Source organism: Mus caroli, unplaced genomic scaffold (assembly GCF_978045245.1).
Source record: "Mus caroli unplaced genomic scaffold, Mus_caroli_1 scaffold_10, whole genome shotgun sequence".
NCBI classification, from domain to species: Eukaryota; Metazoa; Chordata; class Mammalia; order Rodentia; family Muridae; genus Mus; species Mus caroli.
Window position 1 is genome coordinate 48,784,388 of NW_028227265.1, and position 22,424 is coordinate 48,806,811.

At 47.1% G+C, this 22,424-nt stretch overlaps 1 protein-coding gene across 5 annotated transcripts in view; it reads left to right on the forward strand.

The window, feature by feature from the left end:
- Positions 1-707: 707 nt before the first annotated feature.
- Gab1 (GRB2 associated binding protein 1) overlaps positions 708-22,424 on the forward strand; it is a 116,333-nt gene continuing 94,616 nt past the window's right edge. For 4 of the 5 annotated variants that reach the window (XM_029480335.2, XM_029480337.2, XM_029480336.2 and 1 more), the window contains exon 1: positions 708-1,671. In XM_029480335.2, the coding sequence (XP_029336195.1) occupies positions 1,600-1,671 (72 nt within the window). In that variant the 5' untranslated portion in view covers positions 708-1,599. Of the gene's footprint in view, positions 1,672-11,611; positions 11,657-22,424 lie in introns of those variants that run through there. The other variant, XM_085843793.1, reaches the window with a different exon arrangement.

The window sequence follows — 22,424 nt, forward strand, 5'->3', positions numbered from 1 at the left end:
AAACTCAGCCCAGATATAATAACTGTAAAACACACAAATGGGCAAATAGAATTAGGGTACCCAGTATGATTTCTTTTCCTGTCCAACATCCTAGCGCAGGTTTTAAACAAACACAACGCCAACTGGAAGAAACAGCCCATGAGTGGAAGTAGTGTGAGTGAGACTTTATCCTGTCTTAGAGATACACGCAGCTGAACGCTTTGTGGAGGCTAAGCGGTCGCATCACTCGGTAGAACAGCTCCTGGGTCAGGCCCTAGGCACCCAGGAGGTCCCCCGCCCCCTTGGTCTCTGGGTGCACAGTGAGGGTCCTAGTGCGCTTCTGGTCCGGGAGACGCAGTCCTTCAGTCTCTCGAGCAACCAGGACCCGCTTGAGTGAGTTCTCCTCCTGGCTGGGTTATTTTTTCAGGCTGTCAAGTAGGGAAATCCTTCCGAAACTCCGGATCGCGAAGGCACAGCTAAGTACAAACTCCTGACACTGGGGGTTGTCAAGATGGCAAACTCAGTCGGAGCAGGCGAGAGTGCCCGGCACTCCCGCGCTCACACTGGGGTGGCGCTGCGTTCCTGGAGACCGCCGCCTTCCATAGCGCGCGGGCCCGGGGCGGCGGGGCGGCGAGGACCCCAGCGCGCCTGCTGACTACAGATCCCAGGGTGCCTCTGCCATCTCGCTCCCTCCCAGCGCCGGCCCCGCCTCCCCAGCCCTTGTTGTTTTGGCTGGAAGCGCTCCGGAGGAGTTTCAGAGAAAGTCTGGGCTGAAGCTAGAGGCGACCGATCGTGGGAAGGGGAGGCAGAAAGGCGAGAAGGAGGAGGGCCAGGGCCCAGGCCGCGCCTCCCCGAACCCGCCGCGCGCCCCCGGGGTGGGGGAGGAGCGCAGGGGACAGGACAGAGGGGTCCCTCCCCGAAGCAGAGCCGCCCTGTGCCTCGTCCCTGCACTGATCCCCGCCCTCATCCGAGGCTGGAGCGCAGACCCACCCTCCCACCGCGGACCCGCGACCTCCCCGACGCCCGGCGACGCCCTGACCCTCGCTGCTGGTCGGCGAACTCCCTAGGCTGATCAGGACCTGCCCCTGTGCCGGCTGCCACCCGGACGCCGCACGCCTTCCCACAGAGAGAAAGAGAAGATCGAGCCCCTCTCAGTGTGAATGCGCCAACGGGCGGAGCGGAGGGGACACCGCGCGCGGGCATTGTGTGTGCGCGTGCAGCGTGGGGTCCGCAGCGGGGAGCACCCGCGGGAGGTCCCGTCTCCAAGGGGCGGAGCGCAGGGCTTCCAGTTCTGGGCTCCCTGTCCGGACAGAGTCCCAGCGGAGCCCGACCGCTGCCTAGGCGGCGGGACGGCGCGCCTGGCGGCCAGGAGGGCGCACTGAAAGAAGGCCGGCGAGCCCTGGTCCCCGCGGTTCCCGATCGAGTTCCTCTTCAGTCCGCGAATCTGCGGGAGTGGTTCGATCACCAACACAGGGCGCGGGGAGCCGGGCCGCCCCGTCGGGGGAATCTGAGACGTCCTCTGGGCTGCGTTTGACCGCCGTGCCCGCTGTGCACGGAGCGCGTCCACTGTGTCCACCGACCCCTTTGGTGCCTGGTCCTCGAGCCCTCACGGCGTGCACCATGAGCGGCGGCGAAGTGGTTTGCTCGGGATGGCTCCGCAAGTCGCCCCCGGAGAAGAAGTTGAAGCGTTATGTAAGTACAGGTCAGGGCACCGTCGGCCCCGCTGCAGCAGCCTGCGCGCCCGGTTGGCTCTTCCACGAATCCCGCCCTCCTTTTCCTCGATCCGTCTCTCGGCCAGCGGGCTCCGGACCGGGTGCGGTCCACTCCCACCCTGACGTCCACTCGGCGGCCAAACTTTCTCCCTCCATATTGCAGACTGCCTCCCTTGCAGGCCTCATCGCCTGTTAGAGAAGCCCAGTTTTCCAGCTCAAAACTGGCTGCATACTTTGGTTGTTGTTATTTCCATTTAGCAAGGGTGGAGTGAAACAGGGAGAAAGAGCCTTCTTTTATTATCTGTATCAGATTCTCATGGAGCTGTTAAATCTCCCCTCCCGGAGAAACCGCGGAGGTTGGGTTCTCGATTGGGTCCGCGCCCGCTCTCCTTTGCGCCTCCAGGAGGTGGAGGGAAGTGGACTGTGGACGCAAGAAGTGGATAATATAGGCAAACTTTTCACAATATTCGCTCAAGGGAAAGGGGAAAAAAGTTCTTATGAACCCTGCCGTCTGCTTAGCATTTTCATAGTTTTGCTTTGAGAGACACTGGATTTTGGCCGGAGAACCCTGGCGGTTTGATTCGGCAGGAGGGCGCTGGGGGGAGCTTGGTGGCTGGTGTTTGGGCGCCTTAGACGCGCTGTCAAGCCCTGCAGGAGGGGACAGCTGAAGCCAACAGGGATTTCTTGATGCTGGCGTTTCTTTTCCCGGGCACCAGAACGGCTTAACTGGTATTTGTGTAATTGATTCAAGATGCTGATTGTGAGATGACTGTGTTCACTGTTAGGAAAACTGTATCTTGAAGGAGCCTATAATACTTGAGTGGAACTATAGCCTCATCAGGAATCTGGGATCCTAAATCTTCCTTCAGATGGGCTAATTTTATGATGTACCCTGTCAGGAAAGAAATGACACTTTGTCCCGGTATTTGAAACAAATATTTTTAGGGTAAAATGTGTTTTCCAAAAGCAAAACGTGTACCCACTTAATTAGAGTTTACTACCTGTTTTGATGAAACCTGTTTCTGGTGGAGGAGCGTCTACACCAAGAATCATCTGATTACTCGCTTGCTTGTGTGAAACCAGGCAATATTTATTTTCACGGAGCTCACCAGCGAGTTTCTGGCCTTCTGGTATAATTTAATACAGCCAAGTAATTTCATTGAAAGATGTGATTTGACAAATTGTCAGAGGTTCCCCAAAGATGTCTCTCCATCTGTCACAGTTTGCTTGGATTTCTTGGTAAAGATGGCAACTTGATTCCAGAAATTTGAGAGTGGCAGTGACATCTTCAGAATTAGTTCTAAAGAGACGATTGTGGTGAGGTGGTGAGGGGTGAGGAGATAGAGGCACTATTTAGGAAAGACGGTTTGAGGATCCTTGAGGAAACTAAAGTACAATATATTTGCTGATCATGCAGTCCGGTGCATTCTTCCATTACTTATGGCCCACCAGACATTGAGTTCTGTACTAGGCACCAGCCACAAGGTAAGGAGAAAAGCCTTGCAGGAAGGAAAATTGACAACTAATAAGGGACAGATACGGTGGTATTATATGCCCAATACCACCCAGCACTCCAGAGGCAGAAATGGCAGGCTCCGTGGACAAACTGGTCTCCATAGCAGATTCCAGGCTAGCTAGGACCGTGTCTCAAAAACAGAAAACACAAGCACAAAAATCAAGTACAGCTGATTATTTATAAAGATATTAATAATAAAAACACATGTAGAGATAGACTGCGTGAGGCTATGTCTGCATATGATTATGTTTACTTATATGTATCATTATATGACCACAGCAATGTTCTCCCACAAAAGTCCCAATCATGCCAAGCCCTGTTAGCTTCTGAATCAGCGAAGAATGGTCGAATTCAGGGGGGTCTGCGAAACCTGAAGCTCAGATTAAGTCATAAAGTCTTTTCAGTCTAGACTTTCTGTGAATTAGCTGAGAACTCAAGGAAGAAGAACCAGGCGGATACACAGTGCCCCAGCCTTTGCTCCTAAGTAGTTTTTAAAGTTTGGGGAACAACAAAGTCTTAAAGTAAATGCAGAGAAAGTCAGCCAGAATGCAAAGTGGCTTTTATCTGCATGTCTACATTGAGTGGTGTTGTTTTTATAAAGGCCTTCAGGAGAAAACTCAGTCCCTAAATTGTGTTTCAGTAAGCAGGATGTGGGGGAAGCTAAGGGTTTTCTTGCTTGGTAGAAAACTAGTGGTGTGTGTGTGTGTGTGTGTGTGTTTGTGTGTCAGTATGCACATCGGCATGTATGCACATGTGCGTTTGTGGTGGTGGCCAGAGGTCAGCCTCAAGCATGTCATTCCAGGGGAGCTCTCCACCTTGCTTTGCTCAAAGGGTCTCACTGGGATCTGGGGCTTACGGATTAGAGTCGGCGGCGGGCTGCTTAGTGAGATCAGACATCCTCCTGTTTCTCTGTAAAGCCCTGGCTGTCCTGGAACTCACTTTGTAGACCAGGCTGGCCTCGAACTTAGAAATCCGCCTTCCTCTGCCTTCCGAGTGCCGGAATTAAAGGCATGCGCCACCACGCCCGGCTGATAATGGTTTTTATTTTTCAAATTTTTATGTGTGTGTCTGTGGGGGTAGAGCCCAAGGCCTTCCTTGAGCCCAAGGCCTCACACATAATTCTAAATGTTCTGCAACTGAGCTATTTTTCACACCCTTGACAGGGCTTCTTTCTCTTTTTTCCTTCCTTCCTTCCTTCCTTCCTTCCTTCCTTCCTTCCTTCCTTCCTTCCTTCCTTCCTTTTTTCTGATAGGCTCACTGTGTAGTCATGGCTGGCCTGAAACTCATAGAGATTTGTCTGCTTCTGCCTGCCAAGTGCTGGGATAAAAGACATGTGCCACCATGCCTGGCAATATTTTTAAATGTCTTCTTTCCTCTCCTTTCCTCTCCTCTCCTCTCCTCTCCTCTCCTCTCCTCTCCTCTCCTCTCCTCTCCTCTCCTCTCCTCTCCTCTCCTCTCCTCTCCTCTCCTCTCCTCTCCTCTCCTCTCCTCTCCTCTCCTCTCCTCCCCTCCCCTCCCCTCCCCTCCCCTCCCCTCCCCTCCCCTCCCCTCCCCTCCCCTCCCCTCCCCTCCCCTCCCCTCCCCTCCCCTTTCATGTGGACATGTTTCTTGTGTGTGTGCATTAGAGTGTGTGTGCGCGCACACTCACTCACTTCCATGCTATGGAGGTCAGTGGACAACTTGTGCTCCAGAGTTTGTTCTTTCCTGCCCCCATGTGGGTCCTGCGTGAGTATCCAACTATGGTTGCCAGAAGTAGGGGCAAGTGCCTTAACCCTCTGGGCCATCTTTCTGGCCTGATAATGCTTTTTAATGAGCATATTCACTATGAAAAGCTTATCTTGGATGCTGGCACTGTAATTATTAAATGAGACTTCAGGGAGTTTGAGTATCATCGCTCTGCTGGGAAATGCTGCCCGTGGGACTTTGACTTTTGTCTTGGTATTTGTTTGCAGCATTTGTAGAGTGGTCCAAATGATTGCTAAGGTTTGTAAGTGACAAACACACACACACACAAACAAACAACAAGTTTTTGGGTCAGGGAGATGGCTTAATGGATAAACCATTTTTTCTCATGTTTGAGAATGTGAGAACTTGAGTTTTGTCTCCCGAACTCATGCGAGAACCAGGGTAGGCATGGTGGCAGCCTAGAATGCCAACTGTAGGGAACTATGTATACTCAGGGCCAGCTGGACAATTAGATTAGCAAACTTCTACATTGAAGAGTGTTCCAGCTTGCTGAGATGGCTTAGTGGTTAAGAGCACTGACTGCTCTTCCAAAGGTCCTGAGTTCAAATCCCAGCAACTACATGGTGGCTCACAACCATCTGTAATGGAGATCTGATGCCATCTTCTGGTGTGTCTAAAAGACAGCTACAGTGTACTTACATATAATAATCAATAGATCTTAAAAAAAGAAGAGAGTTCCTCCAATAAATGAAATAGCCAATGAGAAAGACATCTGATGTTATTGATGGGCCCGTGCACATATTATATATGTTGCACATATGTGTGTGTCCATACACATACAGACATGGGCATCACATGCATATGCAAGAAAGTATTGATTTCATCTTTAAAACTATCTCAAGGGCTTGGGGAGATGGCTTAGCAGTTAAGACTGCTCTTCCGGAGGTCCTGAGTTCAAATCCCAGCAACCACATGGTGGCTCACAACCATTTGTAATGATATCTGACTCCCTCTTCTAGAGTGTCTGAAGAAAGCTACAGTGTACCTAGATATAAGAAATAAATCTTAAAAAGAAAAAATATCAAATTGTGGCCCCTGATGAGTTCTGTACAGCCCCTGTTGCGGTAAATCTCCCACCCAAATAAGCCTGGGGAATGTAAACACAATGAATACATGTTGTGCGCCTAGATTGGGCAGATCTACCTCTACGCTATCATCTTCCCCATATAAGAGACCCCTTAGAACTTGCGGTTTCCTTCTCCTCCTCCGTTTTTTCTGTTTTTCTTTTTTTTTTGTATTGGTTTCATCTTTAAAACCAGCTCAAAGCCGGGCGTGGTGGCGCACGCCTTTAATCCCAGCACTCGGGAGGCAGAGGCAGGCGGATTTCTGAGTTCGAGGCCAGCCTGGTCTACAAAGTGAGTGCCAGGACAGCCAGGGCTACACAGAGAAACCCTGTCTCGAAAAACCAAAAAAAAAAAAAAAAAACCAGCTCAAATTGTAGCCCCAATGAGTCCTGTACAGCCCCAACATCTGTGTCCGTATGTCCGTGTGACTGCTCTGTCTGGTCACTGTCACAGCCTGTTTTCTTCCTTGTCTTTGTGCTCATCTGATAGAGGAACTTTCTCTCAGAGAAAGTGACAGGGGATAAAGGAAGAGACTCCCCAGTCTCAGAGTCACTTCTTTGCGGCCTTTCCCATGCAAAAAGTTAAGAACTTTTTACATGCGTAGTCCGGCAGTCTGTCCTCTGGCAGCTTTGCTGAGGGTTATTCACAGTGGGGATGAACATCCTCATGCTTTGTCTCAGTGTTGCTGAGTGACCTCCAGCGCTTAGTCACCAGGGTCATAGAGTTGAGGGAACTGCTATTCTGTACTCAGCTCAGCTCGGATTTCTTATTAAAATTTAAATTTGCAGGGCTGGGGATGGAGCTAGTGTATAGGAAGTCCTGTGTGGGTTTTTTTTTTTTCGATCCAGCACTTCTGAACCAATCACACTGCCTCAAGCCTGTAATCCCAGCACTTAGGAGGTAGAAGCAGGAAGATTCAAAGTTCAAACTCAGTCCTGGCTGAGGGAGATGGGCGCTCCGCTCCGTAAGAGCACACCTGATGACCTCAGTTTGAACCTTGCAAAGAGAATTGCCTCTTGAAAGTTGTCCTCTGACCTCAACCCAAGCTCCTTAGCACAAATACAACACACACACACACACACACACACACACACACTAAAAATTAATTAGTAACATCATTCTTTTTTTCTTTTTCTCAAGACAGGGTTTTCTCTGTAAGCCCTGGCTGTCCTGGAACTCACTCTACAGACCAGGCTGGCCTCGAACTCAGAAATCCGCCTGCCTCTGCCTCCCGAGTTCTGGGATAAAAGGTGTGCGCCACCACACCCGGCTAGTAAGATCATTCTTACTAGTAGACTTGAGGCTTGCCAAGGCAACTTTTTTTTTTTAAAGTCTTCAGTGCTGTCTAAGCATTTGGGGCAACAGTGTGGCGATTCAGTATGGGTACACAAAAATGTAATGGTCAGGTCTGGGTACTTAGGCTTCCCATCTCCTTACACATTTTATCTGTGGGTTGGCAGCCATTGAACATATCTCTTGATTTGTAAAATACACATTGTAGAGTATTTTCCTAAGGACTTATTTTAGAAAGTAGTGGTGGGGGTTAGCATATCCAGAATGCACATGACATATCCATGAAAACATCAGAGAACAAATGCAATGAAAGGTTTTGTTTTTTTTTTTTTAAAGCAATGATGGATTTTCCCATCAGGATGTGAAATTTTCACAGAAATAAATGTAAGTGGATAAATAATGGCTTGCTTCAATCCAGCTGGCCCTCACTGCTACTCTGCAGGGGGAGTTCCATGTGGCCCACCTCCAGCCTGACACCCAGGGAGGCTCCTCCACAGCCTGCTGTCTGTCAGCTCTGGGCAGGTGTCCTGGAGGAGCAGGTGTTCTTCCTCGGTAGGAGAACCTGCCTGGGAAGCCAGGGCAAGGTGGCCTGAGAGCAGACAGCCCTAGAGCAAGGCCTCAGCCAGTTCTTGGGTGGATAATCTGTCACCCAGCTTGAGCTCTGTCTGCTGCAGCTGTCAATTATCAGAGCAGTTTTTGTCTGGACTTTGGGAGCAGCCTCTAGTTCAGGAGAGGAGTCTCTCACTGGGTGGGCATACGACATCTGATGTGGTGGAGGGGAGTCTGGACAGCATCTCTGTGGCTCAAGGATGCCCTAGGGTATGTGCTGATCCTGAAGACCGTGGTCCCGCTCGCCTGGCCTGTCTCACATTGAGACCCTCCAGCTGCCCTGTTGAAGGACATTTTTCCTAGTTGCCTTCATGTTGGTGAACATTCACGTCAGATTCCTGCCTTCTCCATTCCACCCTTTGAAGTACGGCAGGACCATTGTCTGTTAACACAGGTCTTTAACTAGCAATCACATTAAGCCTTCTTACTTAGTTAATGATAGTTAATTCTTCTGTTGTGCCTGGGCAGAATGATAAGTTGTATAATGCTCTCCGTTAAGCTTGCTGAATCCCTGAATACAGTTGGTATCTTTTGGGGATTCAGAATTCCTATTTGGAAGTTAATCATTTGGGTGGTAATTTCTTACCACTTTTTAACCCTCTAACTGCACTCTTCTTTTCTTTCTAAATTTGTAGAACCTGAAACATGTACTCACTCAGCTTTGCCAAGAACAGAAGTTGGAAGGGAATTTATAAGCTTTTCAATTTTTCTTTCTTTTTTCTCTTTTTCTCTCTCTCTCTTTCTCTTTCCTTTTTTCTTTCTTTCTTGAGTCAGGGTTTCTCTGTGTAGCCCTGGCTGTCCTGGATGGAACTCACCCTGTAGACCAGGCTGGCCTCAAACTCAGAAATTCGCCTGCCTCTGCCTCCTGAGTGCTGGGATTAAAGGCGTGCACCACCACTGCCCGGCCTTCAACTTTTCAACTCTTGGGGTGTATACAGGCAAAATAAACAAATGAATGAATGAATGAGAGGAGGGATAGGCCAGTGAAATGGAGGAATGTTCATGCCTTTTCTGGGAATAAGAGATTGCTTGAAGAATTCAGATGCCAGTTTTCTTTGTTCGTTTTATTTTCTTTCCAGTATCGACGTGGCAACTATAAACGGTACTGACATTGGGAGCTGTGTCATTTGCCATGTAGATGGGATTATAGAAAAGCTAGAGGCCATCTGGTGGTCTCTCTCAGCCAATTTAGATCCAACTAGTTTCCAGCTTGGCCAGCCCACCTGAAGAGGAACTGCTGGCATTTAAACATCCTGTCCTTGAAGGTAGACAAGATTAGGGGTAGAAGTTCTACTAACTCAACTTGGCATCTGTCAGGAATTCAGATTTAGAATTCTGCTGGTTTAGAACAAATGACCGTCACTTTCTCCGTCTGGGGATGAGGCTTAGTTGAGTGAGTGTCTAGCATGACAGATGAAGCTCAGGCTCTGTCCTCAACACTGGGCATGGTGGAGAACACCAGTAATCCCTGCCTTTGGGAGGTGGAGGCAGAAGGATCGCCATGTTCAAGGTCACCAGAGCTATATGCTTTGAGGTTAGCATTTTAAAAAATATATTGTCCTTTTTAAAAAAATAGTTATGAGCAGGATATTGTGGCTCAGACTTGTAGTCTTAGCAGCTGGGAGGTAGAAGCAGGAGGACTGAGTTTGAGACTACATAGCAAGACCCGGTCTCAGAATAGTGAAGGGTGGAAGCACTAAGGGTTTCAGCATGCATTCTGCCGGCTGTGGGAGGGAACTCAGGCTGAGGGTCAGGCTGTGCCTCTGGCCTCCCACCTGATCCTTGACTGGTCTGATCCTGTTTCCTTATCTGGAGGGGAGGGGACAGAAGGGCAGTAGAGCTCCAACTGCGGTAGGGAGTGTGGGGGGGGGAGCATGAGAGGGCAGACAGAGAGCTACTCACTTGCTAGGCTTTATTGCTCTTCTCTGGTCGTTGGGTGAACGTGGTAGGAATTCTGTGGGCTCCACAGTGTTACTCTCAGTGCAGGAGAACACAGACACACAGTTGGCTTCAGTGTTCGGGTGCTGGGTGCACCCACAAGCAGTACCTGGCTCAGGATAGAAGGTTCCACAGCTTATCTGCTGGCTGAGTAAATAAACAGGTATTTCGGGAGCTTTGGTCCTGGGCCTTATGTGGAATGCAGTGGAGATACCTGTCCACTCCCTGCCTGTAAGGAGTTTCTGATTTGTGAAAACCAGCTGTAGCTTCATGAACACTTAGACAGCTTTCCTCAGAGATCGGCTGGGGAGCTCTCTGTGTTTAGTTGCCAAATGAGGGCTCCAGGTTGTAGTTGCCTAAGAGTCAAGACTGAGAGAGGGAGGGAAGAGGATGACCCCAGAAAACTTCCCACCAGAGTCTCAAGCTGTTCCAGGAAGGATTGAGGTGCAGCCTACCCTTGGTAGCAAAATCCTAAGGGAAGGATGTTTTAGATGAACAAAGAGTCCTTAGCAGTGACATGAAGGGCCTCAGGATGCTGGAGCTCCAGGCCTGGGGTTTGCATGTCAGCTGCAACTTTCTCATTGGCGAAGTTTTTGTTTCTGCTATGACTTAATAAGGTTCTCATGGGCATCTAGCCACAGTGTGTTTTCCGCAACCAAGAAGACAGAAACACAGCAACCTGTGCGGTCACCTGGGCTTATTAAAATTCCAAGGGACCTGCGTTAGTTAAGATTTCTTTATGTCTGTTTTGAGCTAAGTAATTCATTCTGGCAAGCCTTCAGTTTACAACAGAGAGGGCGCATGTTCGTGTGGGAAGGAGAATAAAGGAGTCTTTGATTCATTTGCTTCTGAGCTGCTAGTGCCTGAACTTGGACTTTGGAGGCCATCTTAGCCCAGCTGTGTGAGGGCCAGCCAGTGTTGCAGGGCGAGAATAACGCCATTGGCTCGTTTGAAAGCGTTCTGACTCTCGATGGGGTGTTGGAGGTCCTCTCATTCACATTCCTGGCATTAACATGGTGGCCCGTCTCCATCCATCCCGAGTTCTCTCTGAAGCTGCCATTTGAACTTGAAGTCACATTTCTGTGACTCTTTATCTCAGCCCATGTGTCCACTAAGTATAGAAAGCTTCGTGTCTCAAGGCTCTTTTTCTCTCCCCTTGGATTAGAGCACAGATAAAATTAGTATTCATTAGATTACCAAGGAGAAAGTGGTCCATTGTGATGTGGATTTCCACATTTGTTACATTCCTCCACTCTTTGCCTACTAACCCAGGGTGGGGTGGTTTAGGAACTTTCAGAGGTTGTAGGCAATGCCTGTATTGCTGGGAAAAGTCATTTCAGGAGCCAGAGGTTTCTGATAGATCATTGCAGACTCCTTCACATTGTACTGTAAATAATACAAGGACTCATGAACTGGAAGAATCTTTATATTTTAGACAATTCTTTTATCCATCTTGGGTGGGGGGGGAATCTCCCTATTTGAAAAGTTCTTTCCAAAATCATAGAGATGTGGTAACCTGGGCTTTTGCCGTCCTGCAGCCTCTTGAGAGGAGAGGCAGGGCCTGGTAATGCATATTTGGGCCTTATCTCTGTTACTTAGCTCTTGACTCTTGCTGATTACAACTTGTAGCCGCCAAGTCCTGTCCTGCACCATTATCTGGAACAAAAACTTTCCATGTGGTTTGCCTCAGCTCTGCCTCGGTAGGCACAGCACTCGGTGGAGGTGGCAGAGGTGGCGGAGGTGGCGGGGGTGGTGGGGGTGGAGGTGGAAGTTTGTAAAGAGCTGCTGGAAGGGGTCACGTGAGTAATTTAATATTTTTCTACTGTTTAAGTTATCCTTTCCCTGCCTTGGCATGTTTTCCAGAAATGTTTGTCATTCTCCTAAACTGAGTTATCTTTCACTTTTCTGCTCTGGATAGAATGCCGCATTTACTAACGGTTCTTTTCTCACGTTCTTTCCCTCTTTGCTTTCACACTCTTTGTCTTAGCTTCTTGCTTTGAATTCCTCCTTGCCCTAGATAGGTGTCTATTCTTAAAACAAAAAACAAAATCCCCAACATCCTAAAAAGGAGGTGAGGACCAAATTGCCACATTGTTTTTTGAATTTAAAACAATATACTAAAGTCTAAACATTTCTTTTCAATTTAAAAATTCCCCCCTCTTTTTTTTTATTTAAAGGAAGAAAAATACTAACCTTAGCTTTAACTATACTATTGTGTTTCCTTCCTCCCTTTTTGTTTATTTTCTTTTGCTTTGACTCAGCTCAAGTCCAGCTCATTTCTGGTCGTCTGCAGAATATGGAGCACATGGAGACTAACAATGGCGGCCCCACTGGCTGTCAGGAGAGAGGCCTGACCTCTGAAGAGAAGGGGAATGATACCACAAAGCAAAGAAGGCTTTATTGTGTCCTCTCGTGACACTAAATTGAATTTATCTTAGCATTAGAACACTACATGAAGCAAGCAGATAAATGGAATTGTATTCCTTTAAAAATACTTTAGATTGATTGATGTAGTTTTACATGGATGGATGTTTGCTGGAGCTGCTTGTCTGTGCCACCAGTACATGTGTGCCCAGTGTGCAGCAGTGGCGTGTAGAAGAGGCAATCGGGTCACCTAGTCTGGCGTCCTTGATAGCTGTGAAGCACCTGTCGTGCAGGTGCTGGGAACAGAACCTGGGACCCCTGAAGAGCAGTAAGTGGTCCTAAGTGTTGTACCACCGCTCTGGGTAACCATAATTTTGCTTAGGAGGTCTGTTTTCTCTGATAGATACTGACTGTGGCACTAGGATTTTTTTTTTGATAGCTTGACTTATTTTTGTTGTCGTTTCTGTTGTATTTAATGCTTTGGCTTGCCTGTTGCTGTCAAATGGTTTTTACCAGAGAAAAGTAAGTCTGTCCCTGTTGCCGGAGTCCTCAGCCCTCTGCTCTTAACTTGTGCTACCACTGTAAGGTAGCCAAGACTGGAGTAGTGGCGGTAACTTTACTCAGTAGGCAGCTTGCTTCATCCCTCCTGCTACACAGCCTTAGTTACCAGTGCATTGGGAAATGTGGCCGGGCTACTTCTGACTCCGCCCAGAGGTGACTACTGCATTAAAGAATTAGCAGCTCTAGTCCCTAGCTCAGCCTCCCCATTGGGAGACTCTCGTAGCCAAGATTTAACTTCTGCTGCTTGGCAAAATGCCACCTGATTCCCAGGCCACAAGCACTTCAGCATTTCAGTTTGGGATGAGAAATACTTGGGAAGCCGCCACCTTCCATAATTTGAGTTCTGATGGAGGTGTGGGGCTTAGTGAGGAACCATGGTCTCGTTCAGTGAGGGAGGTATTATTTGAACCTCCACCCTTGGAAGTTATAATGGGCCTGACAAGTTCTCCCTGATAATTTCTGGTTTAAGTGAGTTGAAGCATTGAGAAAAAAGTGACAGGGAGGGAGTACTGAGTACTGGCAAAAGCAGTGCAATCTAGTGCTGCTGTTACCTAAAGCCTCCTCATGGGGTATGTAGGCCATTTACCACCCAGAAAAGGGCCAGAAACAATTAGGTTTTTGGGAGTAGTATCCTCATTTTTTGTTCTGTACAAACTTGTCAAGGGTCAAACTTCTCAGCGTACAGTGCTCTAGACAAGAGCAGCGAGCTATGTGGTTCGGGCAGCAGCAGCAAACTACGTAGTGTCATTTTCAAGATGATTTTCACAATGGCCCACAGAAAGCACAGAAAAAGAGAGTGTGTACCTATTCCATTCATTGCTTCATTTATTCTTCTTTTGTGTTTGTGGCAGGATATGATGTCCCAGAAGGTATCTATGCTTTGTCTAAAACAGTGTGGGACCTTGTGCGATCTCTTGAACAGTATAACCAAGTAGCTGTAGACTTTTGGGCCCAGAATTCTAAATCACCCTGTCCAGTTTCTCCTTAGCTTTCTGATTCCTTCCTCTTGGTGTGTTCAGTGCCCCCTGGCTTTTCATTTACTGTGCCTTGATTTGCACAGCAAAAACATTTACTATTGAATATTCTTTTTTTTTTTTTTTCAGTTGTTACATCTCTGTCCTCACTGGTGGAGAAGAGTCCAACCCCCTCATTTTTTTTTTAACGGGGAATGAAAATGAGCCTCAGGGAGACTAATCGATTTGTCCAAGGTCACACAACATAACCAGCTGTCCCACCAGGGTCAGATGTGTCATGGCTCAGGGCAAATCCTTTAGTCACCCAGTGAGAGCTGAGGGTAAGCAAGGCACAGTGGAAAACTAAAAAGAAGAGGCCAAGACGGCATTGCTGTCACCTACAAGAGGTTATATGTTCATAGAGGACCTGGGATGTGCTGCTCACACTCAGAGACCTATGGTGACTCATCCTGAGACGAGCATGAGATGCCCTCACAGAATTCGGCAAAAGGGGATTGATTCAGGAGTTCAGGAAGACTTCGTAAGGGGAACATTTCTTTCAGAGCTTAATTAGGGATACTTTCAAATGTAGGAGCAGGACTACAGTACTCAGTTACACGGTTCCCTTCTCTAGCCACCCTTGAATTGGTTACGTAGGTGTGGCTGCTGGCTCTCTCGACAGCCAGAACCGCTCCACCAACTTCTACCATGGAGCCCCCTCTTATCAGTTTGGGGTGTACTGTAGTTCTTCCATGGAATTCTTGGGTCTATTGAGGGACATAGGTTGTCGTCTGCTTAAGTCCTGGCATCCCTAAGCACTCCAGTCTGGTTTTGTTTTTATCCACTGTGAGACTGTATACTCCTTGAAAGTTTAATAAAAGCCCTGTGCTCAGGTGGTCTGACAGATCAGCTTTAAAGAAAGACTTCTGCCACTAAGCGTGATGATCCACACTCGATCCCCAGAACCCACATAGTTGAAGAAGAAACGGTCTCTGGCCTTCTTCTCATGCCCACAGTGTGGCATACAACATAGTAATGTTAAAACAAAACAAAAGGCCCTGAGCGCTCAGTTTCATCAGAACTTTTAGAAATTTACAAGTGTTATGACTTGTATGATTTCTGACCTGTAAAACCTGTCTGTAAGTCTCTATGCGTAGTTAAAGGCCTTCCAGTTTTATGCTGATAATCTGAGGCTTCTCTCCACCCAGTCTTATGGGTCTAGCTGCTTAGATGGTCTACAGAAGTGCCAAGGGCCCACGCCAGCATTTTACCCTTCAGACTTGGTCTCCGTGTTGCGCCCTCAAGTGGACAGTGCTGAGCTACCCTTCTTCAGTGGCTTGAGAATACAGGTTTCCTTATTCAGCACACGCAGTTAACCAAAACAAACCCTGTCAGTTTACCACCTCAGTGGCTCTCGACTGTTGGCCCTCTACTGCCTTTGTTTGGAATGCTGTGTTCGTTAACTGGTCTTTGAGTACAGCCTTGCAAAGATCTCTTTGTGAACAGAGCCAGGCAGCTTTTCTGAACTGAAAAGCTCTGGACTGACGTTGTTGGTTTTGCTGTGTCGCTGTGCTCTTAGTCGTGCCTAGGCCTTTCCCCTTGGCTCAGCAGGGTTCGTCGTCATGTGGCATTAGCACATCTGTCCGGGACACATGCTGCCACATCCCTCATTCAGCCACATCCCTCATTCAGCCTCTGCCTCAGCTTTGCTGGACTTTTGTGTTCCCACTTGTTCCCAAGACCTGTTATTCTGGGTTAGCCCCCTCCAGGAAGTCCTGGCCTTCTTTTCCTCTCTACACCGAGACTAACTTCTGCTGCTTCTCCTCTCTGCCAGCTTCCCCTGCTCTCCATCACAGTGGACAGCACAGACACAGTGTGCAAGACTGTTGTGTCGTTAGTATAAACTGGCTGCTCTTGGTTGTACTGACTTCTGCAACTGCTCATCTCAGACTGTGTGTGGTATGGTGGGTAGCAGGCAATGCGACTTCTGTGAGTCCAGCTACTCCTCCTCGAGTGGGATCGCCTTGTGTATGAAATGTGAGACTAGCTGTGGTAGCACATGTTCCTAATCTCAACACTTGGGAAGCTGAGGCAGGATGATTTCACATTGGAGAGCAGTGGGGGCTACAGAACAAGTTCCAGGCTGGCCATGGATGCAGAGTGAAAGCCTTTGCCAACAAACCAAAAACAAGCAATCAGAAAATGGAAAATTAGGTAAAGGTACTTGCCTAAAGGCTGAAGACCTCAGTGTGATAGGTAGGGAGAAAAATGGTATGATCGTTACACATACAGATGTAAGGGGAGAAAGCAAAAAATCATATTTTGCAATATAAATATAATCTGAGCTCAATTTTGTTAAAGTATCATGGTCACCAAACACTGTTTCTTATGTGTGTGGTGGGTACATTGATGTTGAATGAGCAGAAATACTTTGCAGATAAAGTCCACAGCGTATGTCAGCTGATGGATCGGGACAAAGGCAAGACGACCACTCAGCTCTTCAGTTACCTGACACTTTTGTAATCACCCAGGTGGCTCAAAGGATAAACCTAAAATGTCATTGTGTAGTCCCTGGGAATAGAACCAGTCTCAGAAAATTAGACACACTTAACACACAGATATTCACTACCTTATAATATATATTTAAGAGTAAGAATCATTGAGACGTTTATGATTTCAAAACGATTCCCTGAGTTGGCTTACTAACAGGCATATTTCTTGAGACGTTTCGACATAGATTTGTGTAGGGCTGGGATGCCTGTTTTGCTGTGTCTGGAGACAGATTTCTCTTGCAGCATTTAGTAGAATCAGGACTGAAACGCCTGGGTAAACCATTGCCTCCCTGCACCCACCCCACCCTCCGAGTGCCGTGCCGTGGTGAGCTGCCCTGTGTAGAGAAGCCCTCTCTAGGCCTCGTCCTTACACTCCTGCTCTCTGTTGGCCTTACTTCCCCTGTGCTTTAGCTAGAAGCTGCAGTTCAGATGCAGAGTCCTGTTGTATGCCTAGAGTCAGAGCAGTTTTTTACTCTGGTCAAGTTGAGAAGAACAGACATTTGAGAGGCTGACCAGAAGCTCTCTCCAGTGAAGAATCATAACCAAATAGTCATTTTGCCTCACTCTCCTAGCTAGAGCGCAGCCTGTTGTTTGGGGGTGGGGTGCTGAGTCATGCTTTTATTCATGAGTTTATCCATGCTTTTTTATTACCTCTGCTGGCAGATCACCATCCATTGTTCATGAGCCGCCCAGCTTGTTGACTTTTATAAGTTACATGTAATCAAGCCCTCTTGCAGGTCTGGCTAACGTAACTGGCAGTCCCACCGAGCCGGGCTGACCAGTCTGCATTTGTGCTGACTCCCATGTTGGGTACCTGTTCTGCTCGCCAAGTGCACTTGCCTCCTCCACCTGTACTGCCGATGGAAGAGAAGAGACCTGCTTGGGGGGGTGGGGGTGGAGGGGAGCTTGCAGATGTAATGGGACACCTCCACAGAACTTGGTGGAGAGCTCATTGTCCTTTAGTTTAGGATAAATGAAGGGTTTGAGGGAGTTCGTGATGTCACCTGGGTCACTTCTAAAGCGAAGGCTTGCTGTTTTCATCATTCCCTTTTCCTAGCTGATGACTTAGCAAGTATAGGTAAAGTTCAGAAACTTTGAAAAACAAAAGGTAAGTGCTGTGCTAGAGCGATGGCTGGGCAATAAGGGTACTTGCTGCTCTTCTAGAAGATGAGGGTTTTGTTTCCCCACAGTTTGTTTCGGTGGCTCGTGGCTGCCTGTGGCTCAGCTCCAGGGGACCTGCCCACCACACATGCCCATCACACATGTGGCATATACATACACAGGCAAAAAACACATGCACATAGATAGAAGAGTAACTTTTAAAAAGCAAATATTTATATATTTTATGTATATCTGTGCGGTTTGTGGATATACATATTTGTGTATGTGCATATGTGTGTACCATGGAGGAGAAAGGTCTATGCCAATATCTTCAGTTGCTCTTCACTCTGTCTGTCTGTCTATCTATCTATCTATCTATCTATCTATCTATCTATCTATCTATCTATCTGAGGCAGTATCTCTCACTAACCTGGAACACACTAATTGTCTAGACCAGATGGTCAGTAGGTCCCAGGAATCCCCCTGCCTCTGATTTTCCTTCATTAAAGTTACTGATGTACACTCCCATATCTGGCTTTTTAAAATGTGGCTACTGGGGGTAGCTATGGAGTACTCAGGTACTCCAGAGCAAACATCTTACAATGGAGTCCCTGCCCCAGTCCTGGAATCCCACATCAAAAATCTGAACTACCCTTATGGTCTGATGTAGGTGGGCCTCAGATTATAGTTGGGGAAATACTGATCTTGGTGCAAAGGGAAAAAGAAGAAAGAAAAATCTAGTAGAAGCAAATATTTATATACATTATAATGAGAAGACTAAATCAATGGCCAGAAAGTTCCTCTTTGATTTTCTTTTTCCTTCCTTCCTTTCTCCCTCCCTCCCTCCCTCCCTCCCTCCCTCCCTCCCTCCCTTCTTTTTTTCTTTCTTTCCTTTTTTTTTGTTCCTTTGAAATGAGAGAGGACTAGAGGATCCTTGGGAATGCAGGTGTTTAGTTTTGCCTCTTTAGTTTAGTTTCATTTTGTTTTGCTGTTTTCTCATTGTGATTGACATCAGCTTATCCTTCCAAAAGGATGTGCTTAAGATGACAAAAATAAGAGAATATTCAGAATGGTTAGAACTAAAAAGTACCTAAGTATTGCTAAGACCTCAAAAGATGTCAAGTCAAAGAAGGAATTAAGTTGACACTCATTAGACAAGAATGTGAATCCATTCCAACGAGGATGCAGACTTTGTGAATGGCTTAGAGGTGAAGAGCCAAGATGAAGGAGGATTAGTTCTTCTTCACGAGTTCTGGTTATTCTGGTTATAGGATCTGAAAGCGTATTACTAAAGTCATATTTCCTGGAATAGTTCAAAACTCAAATACCTTTCCCCTGCCTGTTGAAGACTGGACAACTGGCTTGTACTTCTTTTTCCTTTTCAGATTGATTGGTTCAGTTAGGAGCACCAGACGGGTTGTACCTAACAACAGAAGTCAAACCTCCTATTTTTCAACTATTTTTTTTTAAATATACGTGGAGACTCCAAAGTCCACACTCAAGAACGAGAGCTGAGAGACCCAGTCTATATAGAAAATCATCTAAGAAGAGGACCAGGCAGGAATGGCTGTTTAACCCTGGCATAGGAGTGAAGGCAATTCCTCCTGTGTCCTAATGAATTCCCTCTTCATGTGGAAAGCTGGCTTTTGTTGTTGCTGATAATATAGGATTTCCTTCAGAGAATTTTTAATGTCCTGTTCAGATACCACACAGAGAGATATTGACCACAAATATTAATACTGGTTTGGGAGATATGTATAATGTGATGGTTGTCCCTACCTTTATTAAACCGACCATCTTCATAACTCCATCCATCTTGGCACCGACACCTCTGCATTTCTACTTACTGTGTTCCTTACAACTCCTAGGCCTTAGAGCGGTGCTGATTATGTTGCCCGTCCTCTTCCCTCTCTTCTATCTTCCACCCCGCCTTGCCCCCCCCCTTTCTCCAGGGCTTACTTACTCAGGAGCACTCCATCCTCCCAAGGACCCTGCCCATCTGCCTACGAGATCTGCGAGCATCTTCATATCTATCTGCCTTGTAAGTGTTGAGGATCATTACTGTCATTATGGGGAGCGGAGGCCACGCCCGTGTGCTGCTCAGAGCCCAAGTGAGTCGGGTCAGTAAATCCTTAGCTGCTGAAGCAAACAGGAGGGTTAGCGCTGTGTGCCGGTGGTGACAGAGCCAGCTTCTCTCACTGACACTGGCAACCCAGGAAGGCGCTCTTCATGGCTGCCACTCCGCTCTAAGCACTGAAGAGCAGGCGCAGGAGTGTTTCTTTTCCCAGGTGACTTTGCTGTTTGGTGCTGCCGTACTCATATGCTTGTGGGTGCTTCTTACTGGCCTTACTATTCCTGGTTTAGGTTTTGGAGCCTACTCTATTCCATATATATTTAACCAAGAGGTGGAGGTTTCCAGTGATCGCCTTATGTTGACAGGAAACGGGTCTTAGTGTTTCTGTCACGGGTGTGTGTGTGTGTGTGTCTAATCAGGAAGTCATCCAAGTACAACTTAAAATTGCCCATAAACTATCAATGCAAGTGTTGCACTCGGAGTGTTCTTTTGGGGGTGTAGCACATTTTTGAAAAACGATTGTAAGACATTAAGTTAGTGCATTTATTGATAATGACATGATAAGCTACGAAAGGGAAATACCTTGACCCTCAGGCCTACCCTATCCCCCTAAGCCTCTCTCCAAACCCTCCCACCCTCCCTTCAGACATGGTCTTATGTAGCCCATGGGGAAATGTTTCTTTATTGTCTAACTATCCTGTATGTATTATATATTTATGTGCTATAACTACCTATTTAAGTAGAAAGTGTACATAAACTGGTATACTATGTTGGTATTTAATTTTAGGTAATACTGTTATTAATTTTGAGACAGAGCCATGATCTCACTGTGTAGCCTTGGCTGGCCTGGGACTCTGTGTAGACCAGGCTGGTCTTGAATTCAACAAAGATTTGTTTCTGTCTCCCTAGTGCTGGGATTAAAGGTCTGCTCCACTGTGTATGTCTTAGGTCATAAATCTTAATAATCCCAGTATATTTAAATCTTTGAAACGCTATATATAACCGAGAAACTTTTTATTTTGCTTCAAGGTTATTTCATTTGGTTGTTTTTCTCTCTGTTCATTTGCATCAGAGTTTAACTGAAATCAGTTTGTTTTGTTGCTGGACCTTTTTTTTTTTTTTTTTTTTTTTTTTAAGCAAATGTGCTTTGTTCCAATTTGGAAAGCTAGTTGCTGAGAAGCCTGAGCTCCTATCAAGGGCAGCGGGAGCGGACTCTTTAAACACTTTGCATCTTTGAAGTAAGCTCTTGCCTTAACACAGTCCTCTTTTCTCTTTTTTTTTTTTTTTTGGATTTTCGAGACAGGGTTTCTCTGTATAGCCTTGGCTGTCCTGGAACTCACTTTGTAGACCAGGCTGGACTCGAACTCAGAAATCCGCCTGCCTCTGCCTCCTGAGTGCTGGGATTAAAGGCGTGCGCCACCACGCCCGGCCCAACACAGTCCTCTTTTCACACGAGTTCTTGGTTTTTTTGAATCGTATGCTTTCTAACTCTGAGGTGTTTACTGAAGCACTTAAGTAAAGAGATCGGAGAAAGATAGAAGTGCACGGACCAAGTGAACGTGTTGTCAGGCAAAGGACCGTCAGTGCAAGAAGACTTCTTCAGGACCCGAGTTTATAGGCCACCTATGCTGGTGCATCTTGTATTCCCAACATGGAGGTGGCAGAGACGCATGGCTCCCTAGCCATTTTGGGCGCTGTCTCAGAAACAAAATGGAGGACGACCGAGGACTGACACCTGCGCGCATGCGTGCATGCGCACAAATGCACAGAGCACGGCCGTTTTTCTTATTTTAGTGAACGGAGAAAAAATTATATTGTCTTTACTTACCCATTTTTGTTCTCCTTTGAGACAGGGTCTCCTTAGGTAGCCCTGGCGCTCACGGAACTCTCCATGTAGATCAAGTTGACCTATGATGTTGAGAGAACATCTTGTGTCTGTATGGATGTGACAGCTGTCAGTAATATCTGATGGCCTATAGCTTAGGCAGGAAATAGGAGGTGGGACATCTGGTAGGCAGAAAGGATTCTGGGATAACGACAGGCGCGGGATTGTCGCCGGGACCATTCGAGGAGGCAGACGCATGACACCTGAGCACAGGTAACCAGCCACATGGCAGAATATAGAGTAGAATAAATAGGTTACATTATAAGCTAGTTAGAGAAGAGCCTAGTTATATGTCCAAGATATTTGTTATTTGTAATTTGTAATATTGTAAATGTGTTTTGAGTCTGAGTCTTATTCCTGGGAGCATGGGGCTGGGAGGAAAAACCACCAAACTAATACACTCAGACTTGCGGGAAACCTTCTCTAGGTGCTTCTAGGCATGGTGGTAGACATGGACCACTATGTCCGGCAACGTTTTTCTGAGATAAAAGTTTAAACTGTTGTGAGATTGGGCTCCAACTCCCTGCGGCGTCTCATTGACATCTGGTAGACCCTCCAAATTGCTGGGGCTGTAGTTGTGGGCCGCCATAGCCAGCATTCTCCCCACACTCTTTGCTGGGCCTACATTTCAGGCCCAGCGCCTTCCCACAGAGCCCCACCCTACCCCACCTCCCCGCCCCCAACCCTCTTTCTATTCTTAATGAGAAAAATGAGACTTATCAGAAACGGAAGCCTAAGAAATACTCCGAAAACAAGACCACTTGTTCAAGCAGTCAGAGTCGGACTAGAATTCAAATTTGGACTAGAATTCGAATTCACTTTCCCAACAGGCCGCTGCTTGGACAGCCTCAGGCTCCTCCCAGCCAGCAAAGTCTTCCCGCCTAAGAAACTGGACACTGCTAATCTTTACACACCAAAAGAGAGAGCCTTTAGGGGTTCCCCAAAGCAGTGGCAATATCATATATTCATCTAGGTTGGCTCCTAATTTGTTAAATGTGGTTAGAAACCATTTTATGTTTTATTTTGATACAGGGCCTCCTGTAGCCCAGGCCTCAAGTCTCAGTAGTTGAGATAGCC